We start from the raw sequence: 14135 nt of genomic DNA, 5'->3' as shown, positions 1-14135 counted from the left end.
TATCTTTTCCCTGAGCTGTTTAAGGGAATTACTTTGTCTAGTCTTCATTGTGAGTCTTGTGAATTGTCAAAGCATTGTAGAAACAATTATCCTTTGAGTAATAAAAGATCTTCCTTTCCTTTTAATATTGTGCACTCTGATGTGTGGGGGCTTTACCACTTACCTTCCATGGGTGGCTATAAATATTTTATCCTGCTTATTGATGATTTTTCTCGGTTCACTTGGATATTCTTGATGAAATCTTGTGATGAAGTTCCAAGACTTGTAAGACAATTCCATGAATTTGTTCTAACCCAATTTGATATCAGGATTAAAATCTTTAGATCTGACAATGCAAAAGAATACTTTGAGAAAAACCTATCCTGCTATCTCTCTGACATGGGGGTCATTCATCAAAGCTCATGTGCTAGGACCCCAGAACAGAATGGGGTTGCTGAGAGGAAAAACAGGCATATTGTTGAAGTTGCAAGAAGTATCTTATTTGCCTCACATGTTCCTACCAGGTTTTGGGGTGATGCTGTTCTTACTGCTACCTACCTTATAAACCGTATGCCATCCAGGGTTTTGGAGTTTAAGTCTCCCTTCAATCTTCTTCATCCAGACAAGGACCTTTTTCTTGTTCCTATTCGTGTCTTTGGATGCACTTGTCATGTACATGTTCCAAGTGTCCAAAGGCATAAATTTAAACCCAAAGCTCAAAAGTGTATCTTCCTTCGTTATTCCCCCACACAGAAAGGTTATTGTTGTTTTGATCCAAAGTCTGGCAATCGGCATGTCTCAATGGATGTCACCTTTGATGAGCTTTCCCCTTTTTATGGTTCCTCTCCAGAAGGACATTGTCCATAGGGGGATGATTTGTCATAGGTGTTTGCTCTTCCTTTTCCTGTTCCTGTTGAATCTCTTGATGTGTCTGCTTCTTCTCCTGTCCCTGTTGAGTCTCTTGATGTGTCTCATTCTCCTTGTCCCAATACTCTACCTCCTTGTCCTATCCTCAATCCCAAGGTGTATCAAAGGCAAAGATCCAGAAATGTGCAGGTTGTTTCTCCTACAGCACGAGCCTCATACACTTCCAGTCACAAAGAGACAACATGTACTGTTTTAGCTCCTTTGGATTCATCCTTCCCTGACCTTGATATTCCCATTGCTGTTAGGAAAGGAAAACGGAAGTGCACTGCACACTACATTTCAAAGCACCTTTCTTACAGTTTGCTTTCACCTCCATACTTTGCCTCTCTCTTTTTTGTTGTTTCTCATCCTATTCCGAGGTCTGTGTCAGAAGCTCTTAAGACTCCAGAGTGGAGGGATGCTATGAAATCTGAAATTGATGCCCTATACAAGAATGACACATGGGAAGTGGTGGATTTTCCTGAAGGGAAGGATCCAGTCGATTGCAAGTGGGTCTTTACTATCAAATACCAAACTGATGGCACCATTGAAAGGTACAAGGCCAGGCTGGTTGCAAAAGGATGTACACAGACATATGGGATTGATTATTTAGAGACCTTTGCACCTGTTGCCAAGATGACATCTGTGAGGGTTCTTCTATCTTTAGCTGCTCACTTTGACTGGCCTCTTTATCAATTGGATGTGAAGAATGCATTTTTGAATGGTGAATTACATGAGGAGGTTTATATGTCTCTTCCTCCAGGGATGGATGGAACTGATATGAAGGGGAAGGTATGCAGGCTGAAGAAATCACTTTATGGACTGAAACAGTCCCCTAGAGCATGGTTTGAGAGATTTAGAACAACACTTGTTAACTTTGGTTATGTGCAGACACAGTCCGATCATACTCTTTTTGTGAAGAGGAGTGGACCTCTGGCAGTATACCTCATTGTGTATGTAGATGATATTGTAGTGACTGGTAATGATGTTTCAGGAATTCATGATCTAAAATCTTTTCTCCATATAGAGTTTGAGATTAAAGATTTGGGGGACTTGAGATACTTTCTTGGTATAGAAGTGTCTCGATCCAAGGATGGGATTCTTATCTCCCAAAGGAAGTATGTTCTTGACTTGCTCTCCGAGACTGGAAAGATGGGTGCTAGACCAATTGCTACTCCTATTGATATGAGTCATAAACTCTCAACCTCAGAAGGGACATTGTTAGAAGACAAAGGAATCTTTCAGACACTTCTTGGGAAACTTTTGTACCTACGCATGACTCGGCCAGATATTGCATATGCAGTCAGTTGCATTAGCCAATTCATGCATGCTCCCCGAGACACTCATATGGCAGAAGCAGAGAGAATCCTATGTTATTTGAAGGGCTCCCCAGGAAAGGGTATTCTGTTTACCAAGCATGGTCATCTGAAACTTGAAGCCTACACCGATGCTGACTGGGCCAGAAACATTGATGACAGAAGATCTACTTCTAGGTATTGCAGCTTGGTGGCTGGTAATGTTGTTTCTTGGAGAAGCAAGAAACAATCGGTTGTTGCTTGGTCTTCAGCTGAAGCAGAATATAGGGCCATGGCACATGGAGTTTCTGAATTATTATGGCTAAAATCATTGATGGAAGAACTTGGAGTTGAATATGACAAGCCAATGATGTTGTATTGTGATAATTAGGCTGCCATCAACATTGCTCACAACCCAGTGCAACATGATAGAACCAAGCATATTGAAACTGATCGACACTTCATTAGGGAAAGGGTCTCTTTGGGTGAAGTGTGTCTTCCTTTCATCACATCTGAAGGACAGTTGGAAGATTTTCTCACCAAAGGCATTCCAAAGGCAAAACTTCAACATAATACCAGCAAGCTTGGCATGATTGACATCTATGCTCAGCTTGAGGGAGAGTGTAGAGAAGATGGGCCAAATGGCCCATAGGTGGTTTAGTCTTTCTTGTTATTTATGTTTCTTTTCTGTAATGGGCCTTATTCTGAGCCCATCTTGTCTATATTAATTTCTGTGTAAATTCTTGCCCAACTAAGGGCCTCATTGTAATTATTCAAATATATCTTAATAAAAGAGTGTTAGGGTACTGAGAGAGGGAAGGTTCGAAACTCTCATTCTCAGACCCTCATTGCTGAACTCTCAAGTGAATCCTTCAAGATGAAGGACTTGGGACTGTTGACATATTTCTTGGGCCTTGAGGTGAGTAGAAATTCTCGAGGCTACTTTGTTAATCAACAAAAGTATGCGGCTGATCTGGTTAAACTAGCAAATCTTAGTGATTCTAAGATTGCAGACACTCCACAAGAACTGAATTTGAAACTTAGCAAAGATGATGGGTCTCCCCTTGAAGATACTACCCTTTATCATCAACTAGTGGGCAGTTTAATCTATCTCACCATGACTCAGCCGGACATATCTTATGTAGTTCAGATAGTAAGTCAGTTTCTGTCTTCTCCGAGACAGCCACATTTATCTGCAATTCATCGGATTATAAGATATGTACGGGGCACACTGTCACATGGGATATTCTTCTCCTCATCATCTCCCATTCATCTTATGGCCTATGCAAATGCTGATTGGGATGGATGCCCTGACACCCGACGGTCCACAACTAGCTGGTGTGTCTTTCTAGGCAACTTCCTTATCTCATGGAAGTGCAAGAAACAAACTACTATGTTCAAATCTTCCACTGAAGTTGAATACAGGGCTGTCTTCCATGTGTAGTGAGATCATATGGCTTCGAACTCTTCTATTTGAAATACTAAGTGAGCCACCATTTTTTGTTCCTTTTTATGCAGACAACATAAGTGCAATCAAAATTGCAACCAACCCCGTCTTCCATGAGCGCACCAAGCACATAGAAGTTGATTGCCACTAGACCTGTTCATGGGTCGGGTCGGGCTCGGCCTGGGCTTTCACTCTGTATTAACAAAATTTTCTAAGGCCTGAGCACGAGCTTGGTTCGACCATCGGGCCTACAACTTGGGCCTGAGCCTGGCCCTCATAAAAAGCCCGAAGCCCGGGCTTGGGTCCGAGCCCGAAATTTAGCCCATACTATGAGCGGCTGAATAGAGCGAGAGAGAGATTATAAAGAAAAGAATAAAACATGTATATATATTAAATTATAAATATATATTTTAATAAATACTATATTATTTATATATTTTATATAATAGATAAAATACATATTATATATTTTATAAAATATATAATGTTGAGTCGGGCTGGGCCGGGCTTTTTTGACAAATCCCGAGCTCGGCCCGAAACATAGTCGGGCTTACTGTGTTAGGCCTGAGGTCAGGTCTGCGGGCCTAATTACATGACCAAGCCCGACCGGAGTGCGGGCCGAGCCGGGCCATTGGGCTACCCAGCCCATGAACAAGTCTAATTGCCACTTCATTCGCAATCTCCTTCTTGAGGGTACCATATCTCTTCCTCATGTCTCCTCTGGGCTCAAATTGGTAGACTTGTTAACTAAAGCAATGACATAGGCTCGACATCTATTTCTCATGGACAAACTGATGCTTATTCCTAGGCATCAATTTGAGGGGGGAATGTAAAGACTGTGAAATCTAGCTGTAGGGCTATTTTTGTACTTTTACTTTTCTTTTCTATATATCTCTCATGTATATTAAGGAAAGATCGGTCCTTTTACAACTTAATATAAATATTTCTTTTAGGGTGTCGACTAACAAATCACACCCACCATTCGGCTGTGTTGTCTCTCTCTCTCTCTCTCTCTCTCTCTCAGGTTTTCGATCTAACTTTGATAGTTTCTTGGTCAATGGTATTCACAATCCCATTGAATCCCATTGACCAACTTTTCCCCCTCACAAAATCCCAAAAATAAATGCCCCCTCAATATTAACAAAATAAATGACAAAGTAGAGAACTAGTTCTCAATTGAATTGATTTGAATCACAAGAATTGCATAAATTGTAAGGTTTATGATTCAAATTGTAGGATTCAAACAAAAAAAAAAAATAGATTTTTGAAGAAAAGGATGGACACAAGATTCAAATCGAAGCCCTTGGGATTCATGATTCAAACGAATTGAACCATGAATCATATTGTAAATTGTATGATTTTAACAACATTGCTCATCAAGCTTTTTGCATTTCTTTCATATTTCATCTTAGTTCAGAGTAATCTGGATGAGACATATTAATATATCATAACCATGTCTGGAAGTATCCAGCAATCCCTCTAAATCTTAGTTCAAGTCTTCCATTGGTAAACCTCCCAATAGGAACCCCTAGTCAGCTAGTCCCATGCTTCAGAGGAACCATTTAATCAAATTTCACCATTATAAGTAACTCATGCAATCTGGCAGAGACATTATAACAATGTTTGGCAGTATTCAGATTCAAAGAAAATGAGACTGACCTTCTTTTCCTTCTCCAGTATTTCCCTTATGGGACAGTGTGCAGCAGTTACACAAAGATTCTGTAAAAAAATGTTACGAGGAACTAAATCCATGCAAGAGTTGTAGGTTTAAAGAAAGCTGGGATACTATAGATCACAAGTAAATAACAAAAAACAAACCTTTAAGTCACTTCCAGAGTAGCCATCTGTCATACATGCAATTGCTTCCAAATCAACATCAGGTGCCATTTCCTCCTTAGCCAAGATGACTCTCAGAATTTTCTCTCTATTTGCAGCATCTGGCAAATTTACCATCAATCTGAATGCAACATGTTCATATATATAATCAAAATAATGAATTGTTAAGGAGACAAGAATGTCATGAAACTAAAGGGACTTCTGAATATCTAACCATTTACCTTCGCGGTAGCCTCCGTACAACGGCCTCATCAAGGTCAAATGGCCTATTGGTGGCAGCAAGTACCAGTACACGTTCTTTATCCTTTGTACGGAGACCATCCCAGTTCACCATGAACTCATTTTTCATTTTCCGCATAGCTTCATGCTCTCCTGGATTTTCACGCCTTCCTAACATACTGTCAACCTGTAATAGGAAACCAATGAGCCAAACACACACATAATCACGAAGAAGATAAATTCAGGCAGAATAATATGGAAGGAGTGGAAATGTGAAAATTCCAAAGGTACACAAGGCAGAAATAAGAAGTCTATCAATTGCAAAAAATGTTTCTAATAAGCTATCTGCATAGAAAACAAAATGTATGTTCAATCCAACTAACCTCATCAACAAAAACTACACTGGGAGCTATTTTGCTGGCTAGTGAGAACACTGCCTTGACATATTTTTCACCCTCACCAAACCACTGTAAGGAAGATGAAGTTACAAGTCACATTGAAGAGGAAGACAAGAAGGCATAGATGAAAAAATACCACACCAAATTGCAATTAACCTTTGAAGTAATACTTGACATTGATATATTGATGAAGTTTGCTCCTGCTTCTGTTGCAACAGCTTTTGCAAGCATTGTTTTACCAGTACCAGGGGGTCCAAACAGCAGTATTCCCTTGCATGGCTGGAAAAGAGAAATGTTTTAACATTATGCAGATACAAACAAGGTTGAAAGTATTGATACAATATGCCCCGTATCGGGCGTAATGTATCAATCTTTTGGGGTCCAAAACACCTGTTTACAGGTGCATTCGGGAACCCCTTTTTTAATAAAAAATATATATAAGCCAAAAAAAAATAAATAAACAAAACATAACAAGCGCATGGTTTAATTTATACACCTCTGCCAAGACACATAGGTGTATCAATACTTTGAAACTTGGATATGACATGGGTATGATGAGGGATACGGATATGAGTATCCTATAGAATATTTTTCTGGTAGTTACAAATAGAGAGCAAAAAGAAATAAAAAGAGATAAGAACACCCCTAAAAAACACTCCCCTGCAAGTTGGGTCATATATATATAAATATATATACCCAACTTGTTACAAGTTGAGTATATCGATCACAAGCAACACTTTTAATGAATACATCTCCCAACTGCTAACTTGTGTTCACATAAGGGGTACATATTTCACCACTTTCTATCTTCTCACAAACAAAGTGCTTATCCACCTGATAGGAATCGATCAGCCCCCTTGAAGACTTATTCTAGGAAGAAGTCCTTACAACAGGCCCTGATATGAGAGTGGTGGTACTTGGGATTTGGACTGAATTGAACACCAAGGGTATTTTTGTCATTTTGCAATTTTCTGTAGGGTCCAATGGTAGGGTTTAATTTGCCCAGTTATTGCTGGTGATCATACTTCTAGATGGGATCAAGTGCTTCCAATAGCTGAGTTTGCTTATAAAAGCTCAGTAAATAGATCCACGAGAAGAAGTCCATTTGAAGTGGTGACTGGTATTCAGCCTAAGTGGCCAATTGATTTAGTTACCTTACCACTAGATACACCTAGAATTATTGAAGCATAAGCGTTTGCAAGGCACATAAGAGAGATACAAGAGGGGAACATGGTTATGGTACGTATATGGCCAGAGTGTCTTTGATCTTCCTAAAGGTGTGTACAAGAAGCTCCACTCAAAGAGTGTCGGTCCTTACAAAATCATCAAGAAGATAAGTTCTAGAACCTAGGGGTGAGCAAATGGGTAGGTTCTTCTTGGAACCGACCTTGAACCGACCTTGAATCGGCCCTACCTGATCTGTTACAAGATAGGGTTTGGTACCATATTCTTGGAACCGTCTCCCCATCCAAGTCGGTTCAAGGGTCTATAGGTTTACCCTATTCGAACCGACATGATGAACCAACCTTGCTTGGCCTGGGTGGAACCGACATTTGAACCGAACTTGCTTTGAAATAAACCCCAAAATATTTTCAAGGATGTGAAGATTTGAGCCCAAGCTCATGGCTATAAAAGCCATGGTCTCACTTGACCATCGAGTTACATAAGTGATTTGATCATTTGTTTTCAATTTAATATTTTTGTATATAATAAATAATGTAAAAGGTAGAATTTATAAAATTTAAATTATAATGACAATTTTCAACCATATATTAATATATTATGATAATCTACACATTAAATTACTCAATTTAATCTATATAGATAATATACGTTTTAAACTATATATTATCATTATTGAAAATCAAGATTTTGAAGGACATGTTTCATTTTTTTTCTTGAAGGGGGAGAGTAAAGAAAGAACAAGTTCCATAGGTAGACCGGGAAACGACTCCGGAACCGCCAAGGCCAGAACTGACCTTGGAACCGACCTTCACAGGGTGTTTCGGTTCCAAAAACTTGGAACCGACCCCTACAGGGTAGTTTCCAGGTTTGCCATGGAACCAAACCAAACCGACCCATGATCACCCCTACCAATGTTTTAAAACGGGGAGGCATGACGCAAGGCGTTCCACTACCTAGAGGTGTGAGGCGTAGTTCATAATGCAAGAGGTGTAAGCCTCCTTAAGAGGAGGGAGGTTGGGAGGAGGATGAAGAGGAAGGGGGGTGAGTTCTTGGATCACTGCTACAAGAGCATATCAGAAATTCCTTGTCACGTGGAAAGGCAAGCCTATGTCTAAGAGTTCTTGGATCACTGCTGAAGATTTTCATCATCTTGACCCAAATCTTTATGAAACATACCATGATTTTAACTCACCATGGTCAAGTTCTTTCAAGCCAGGAAGAGGTGATAGGAATCAATCAACATACTTGAAGACTTATTCCAGGAAGAAGGCCTTACACCAAGCCCTTGATATGGCATAGTGATGGTACTTGGAATTTGGACTGAATTGAACACCAAGGGCATTTTTGTCATTTTGCAATTTCCGGCGGGGGGGTGGGGGTGGGGGTGGGGGAGTTCCAATGATAGGGTTTAATTTTTCTAGTTATGAACAACGTAGTTTGAATTCTACTAGGATTATTGAGTTTAACAGTAACTCCTAAGACTATTACGAGTCTAACAGTTTGACTCCAAGGATTATTGCGAGTTTAGACTCTAAAAATATGTATGGACGCTTTACAATGAAGTTTATGGGTTTTCTTCAGCTTATGCTAACTACGATGAGCAATTCCCATGCCCCAGAGTGATTCTAGGCACCCTGTGAGTGATTCCAGGTATTTTCTCTCTTCTTTCTATCCTTATTTTCTCTTGTATTCCTTCAAGAAGCCATTACAGCCATCAACAGCCATAAAATTCTGATCAAAGAAGACCATTCAACATTCTCTAACGAACTGAGTTGGTCCTACATCACCACCTCAATGTGTTTTGTCCTTTCATGCATAAGTGGATTGTCACAACAGTTTGCTTTTTAATCCATGTCACTAAATTACCTCCAACAAAGGTGCGATAACATATTGTACATCTCCAATCCTCCATTGATCCAGCCTAGTCAGCATTTGTATAAACTTCCACCCTCAAGCATCCATAGTTAGACAACAAGATACTTCACCCAGGATGTTTCTTCATATATTTGAGAACTCGTTATTGCAGCATCCAGGTGTGTGGTCCTAGGTGAATGCATTTACTGACTCAAAACTCCGTAACATATGAAATATCAGGTCTTGTATTGGATAAATACAGTAGTCTGCCAAGTCTTTGAAACTGCCATACATTAGAAAGTGGCTCACCCTCATTGTCACCCAACCTATGGTTGTTCTAAATAGGTGTGTCTGTTGGCTTAGCACCCAATTTACTTGTGTCCTCAAGAAGGTTTTGAATGTACTTCCATTGAGAAATGAAGATGCCATTCTATGATCTAGCAAGTAGCAACCTCAATTCCAAGAAAGTACTTTAAGGGGCCTAGATCCTTGACCTCAAACTATGATCCAAAGTAGTTCTTTAGCTTTTGTATTTTTAACTCCCAACCTGACAACAATGTTTATATCATGCTTTTTAAGCAAAATGTCAATTCTCAAAATATATAGATTTTTTATAGTATGACTTGTAGAAATATACCAATGTCGTATTAGGATTTAGGTACATATCATATTTGACATTGGTATGTTATGCATATACAGTTATCTGGGTATCATAATAAGAAATTTTTCTTAGAAAAAGGACTAGGAAATTAAACCTTTGTTAGCTGTCCTTTGCAAAACAATTCAGGCCTTTGCAAAGGAAGCATAACTAATTCCTTCAATGTCTCCTTCACATTTTCCAAGGCTCCGATGTCATCAAAGGTAACTCCAATATCATTTGGTGGAATAACATCTGCCAAAAGTCTCTTTTCAAATTCATTCTCAGTGACAACATCCTGAAAAACATCAAGCCAAAAACCATTTCACATTTAGAAGTATAATTTCAAAAATAAACACTTAAACTTGTACCAAAAAGCATAGCATGGTTTTTCTTTAATTGGTAGCAAAACAAGGTTATATTAGTACCATAAGGGATTGCATAAATAGGTTTACCTTAAGTGATTTTTTCAGGCTCTTAGACTCGCTTTGGATACTATTCAAGATGTCGAGTCCAAATCTAATGCTGCAATATCAGAAATAAAATATTACTAAAATGCAATATAGAGGCTGCCAAATTGATGTTTTTCCCAACAAGTAGAAGGTATTAGTCATAATTCAAGCAAACCTTTCACTGGAAATCACAAGTTTAGCATCTTTTGGTGAATCTCTGTCTCTATTCATAAAATGATGACTTAAAGCCCAACCAACAATCTTCTCCACACCTATAGGCAGCATAGAAAAAATTGGATTATATCAGCTCAATAATTCTATACGAGAAAGTGCAAATTTAGTGAAGGACATTACTGACTTTCAATTGTAAGGGCATGATCCTTTATGCAAAGTGTTCCAAGGTCAGGGCATTCCAACCCATTTCGATTTAGAACCTGAGCGGATGAAAGGTAGATTATAAAGTTAAAATATGCAAGATGCCAATCAAGTTGTCACCAAACATAAAACACTTTATAATGTATAATACAAGAATTATACACCACTTACCGAGCGGATGTTAATAATGTTTGATTGTGCTTTAAGTGTTTCAACATCACGATCCAGTTGTTGTTTCCAATCCAAAAGTAAAGCTTCATCCTAAAACAAATTCCAGAAACAGTAACACATTCTATATATAAAGATGGAAAAAATGAGGGTATTGGACCCTAACATTTAAGTAAATTTCCATACTTGTGGCAGCTGTATGGTCACTTTGTTTGGGAATAATCGGGTAAGCTGCTTGGTTGCCTTTGGCACCTCTTTGTTTCTATCATGTAACCTACCAAAGTTGTCCTGCATCATGAGAAATCAACACCTATGTAAGTTCTTCAAGAGAATAGCAGTAATTAAACACAGAACAAATAAAGGTAAGATATAATATGCATGGCACAAAAGACAAAATTCAAGTGGCAATTGGTGCTGCATATGGTCATTTTGTAGGCATCAGCAGGAGGTTTCTGGTGATCTGGAACACTGGAACAGTGAGTGTTCACTCAGTGACCATAGTAGCTACATTGGAAAGTTTTGGGAAGTATCATTACAAGTTGTACATAGTACTAATGAAGACATCAAAAGTGAAGTTTTGGGAATAGTTAGATAAAGTCAAATCCAGATGGCTAGTTACCACTGTGTGAGGGAGGTGATTTCAATACAATATACAGTAGGAAGGAAAGAAGGGTGACTAAAGGAGAACAGCAGGAATGCGTGGATTTAGGGAGTTTACCAATAGACATGAACTGGTTGATTTACCACTTGTGGGAGATAAGTTCACATGGATGAATAACCAGAAGTTCCAGTGCTAGTGAAGCTTGAAAGGTTTCTAATAACTTGAGTGGGTGGAGCAATGCCCTGATTTATATCAGGAGGCAGGGCCCAGGCCATTATCAGACCATAGGACTCTTATTTTGTATGGAAACAAATGTAAACCAATTCATGAACCATTTAGGTTTGAACATAGGTGGCTGCAAGAAGCAGGCTTTTCACAAAAGTCTAAAAAGATGGTGGGACTCAATTCAGGGGGAAGGGTTGGCTTCACACATAATTACTAAAAAACTCCAAGCACTTAAGAAACAGGAGTTACTTAACAAGAACAGGAACCAAAGGAATTTATGACAAGATTGCTTATCAAGAAGAAGCAAATTGGAGACAAGGGACTCATAAAACATGGCTAAAAGTAGGTGACAAAAACATGCGGTTTTTCACCAAATGGCAACCACAAAGAAGAAGATTAAACACATATAGTAGTCTGGAAATGGACAGAGGTACGAGGAAGGGGAGATTAAGAAATATAGCAAGAATTCTATAAAAGTCTTTTCAAAGAGGAATGCAAGCAAAGACCTCTGATGGATGCACCTCAATTTATGATCATATCTGAAGTGCAACAGGAAGAAGTGGAGACATAACCCTGAGACATGGTCGTACTATTCTATTTTACATAAAAGTTTGGAATTTTATGAACGCTGATGTATGAAAGCTTTGGAGAAGTTTCACCAAACAATTTCTTTGGAATGTAGCTTAATTGCTACTTTGGAGGAGTTTCTACAAAACTATCAGCCAATCAAAAGAGGAAGCTTATACCTTAATATCCTTTTCCCAAGGGGCTTTTCTACGTAACAGGCAATTATTGGATAGGGTACTAATCGGCAATGAACTAGTAGATTCAAGATTGAAGAACAACATGGGGAGGTAGATACGCAAGGTAGATTTAGAGAAGGCATATGATCATGTAAGCTGGGGCTGGCTTCTTGGACTACATTTTTGCCTACATGCAGTTTGATAGAGAATCGAGGAACTGGATGAGAGTTTGTCTTTCCACCTCCAGATTTTCAATCTTAATAAATGGAAAAGCTGCTAGGTTTTTTAAAAGCTCTACGGAACTAAGGCAAGGCAACCCCTTGTCCCCACTATTTTTCATGTGTGTAATGGAAGCTTTGTCTGAGAACTACAAGGTCTTAGAACTAGTAGGGCAAATAGAAGGTTTCAGGGTGAACGAGCATGGAACTATGGTAACACTACTATAATATGCTGATGATACTTTATTTTTTCTCCAGCAGAGCGAAAGCAGCTTGTGCATCTTAAATGGTTGCCAATTTGGTTTGAAGCTGTCTCAAGGCCAAAGGTTATCAACCTGTGAAAAGTGAGGTCGAGTTGGAAGAGTAGAAAATATTCTAAGGTGGGAAATTACACTCTATAGAAATGCATTCGGGACCCATTGAGAAATTTCCAAGAGACTTCCTATGGAGAGAATGGCGGGACAAAAATAAAATGCACCCAGTGGTTGGGCACAACCATACATGCCAAAAACAGACGGTGGTTTATGTATCAAAAAGCTGAGGAAAATGAATACAGCCCTTATAGGGAAACGGTTTTGGAGATTCAATTCTCAACCTCAGCTTCTTTGAAGGCAGACTATATCGGAGAAGTTGGTTCCAGAAATTTTAATTGGGACACGGGTAAATGAAAGCCCCTATGGCAGCTCTATTTGGAAAGGGTTGAGGAAGTTCCTCCAAGCTATTAAACTAAAACTGGGAGTTGAAGACAGGATCAGCTTTTGGAAAGATGCTTGGTGAAGCAGCAGACTCCTGATGGATCGATTTCTTTCCTTATTCAAAATATCAACAAACAGTGATGGCTAGGGTAGTGGCCATGGACTCATATGAAATATAAAGTAGGGAAATTTTTGGTGCCCATTATTTAGAAGAAACCTCAACGATTGCAAAATAGAGGATCTGACAGCTATACACACAACAATAAACAACAGCAATCCGACACCAGATCAGGAGAATTCAAGGTGTTGGAAATGGTGTAGGTCAAGCATCTTCTCTGTCAAATCATTCTATCATCAATTATGTAATTCTTAGAGTTCAAGTTTCCATCATTCAGCCATCTGGTTATCTCATGTTCCCACAAAGGCAGCTTTTCTACCATGTACTGTTGTTCTGGATAAATGTCTCACAGGGGACATTCTGCTGAGGAGAGGTGTACCCTTGCAAATATGAAAGCTTATACCATGTGGGCATGACAAGGAAACGGCTACTCATCTGTTTCTATCCAAACTGCCATCAGAATTCAGCTTGACTGAGTACACCCAACGACTACTAATAATGGAGGCATCTGCTGGAGGAAAAACAAGCTCCCAAATATAATCTTCCAATAGGGCCTGAATTTCCTAGTCCATTGAAGATTTCCAATGCCCAATTGCTGCAGCTTGTCAGTAACACTTTGGGATATCGGTGGAAGACAAAGTAGCAGAAAGGGAGTTATGATAGCAAATAATCCATAACGGTCAGGAAGACGAGAAACTCTGGAAGAAAGTCGTAAAGGAGTGGGAGTAGCAGGTGAAGGATCACTTACATGAGAAGTAGATGTGGATGGAACAAGGTCCGAGGA

The 14135-nt window shown here is 39.2% G+C and overlaps 1 protein-coding gene across 1 annotated transcript in view; it reads right to left on the bottom strand.

Annotated features, from left to right (window-relative positions):
- The window catches only part of LOC148867504 (uncharacterized), a 94292-nt gene that overhangs the window by 23111 nt on the left and 57046 nt on the right, over positions 1-14135 (bottom strand). The window contains exons 15-25 of the mRNA XM_088975933.1: positions 10938-11039; positions 10755-10844; positions 10567-10642; positions 10384-10480; positions 10212-10281; positions 9875-10054; positions 6237-6359; positions 6066-6149; positions 5685-5869; positions 5446-5584; positions 5287-5346 (exon numbers count right to left, since the gene is read on the bottom strand). Coding sequence (XP_088832059.1) covers positions 5287-5346; positions 5446-5584; positions 5685-5869; positions 6066-6149; positions 6237-6359; positions 9875-10054; positions 10212-10281; positions 10384-10480; positions 10567-10642; positions 10755-10844; positions 10938-11039 — 1206 coding nt within the window. The remainder of the gene's footprint in view (positions 1-5286; positions 5347-5445; positions 5585-5684; positions 5870-6065; positions 6150-6236; positions 6360-9874; positions 10055-10211; positions 10282-10383; positions 10481-10566; positions 10643-10754; positions 10845-10937; positions 11040-14135) is intronic.

The sequence above is a fragment of the Nelumbo lutea genome, chromosome 3, assembly GCF_056320005.1.
Source record: "Nelumbo lutea isolate HS-2025 chromosome 3, American lotus-T2T, whole genome shotgun sequence".
In the NCBI taxonomy this organism is placed as follows: domain Eukaryota; kingdom Viridiplantae; phylum Streptophyta; class Magnoliopsida; order Proteales; family Nelumbonaceae; genus Nelumbo; species Nelumbo lutea.
Note: the sequence above shows the minus strand (reverse complement) of the source record. Positions and strands in the feature narration are given on the sequence as shown.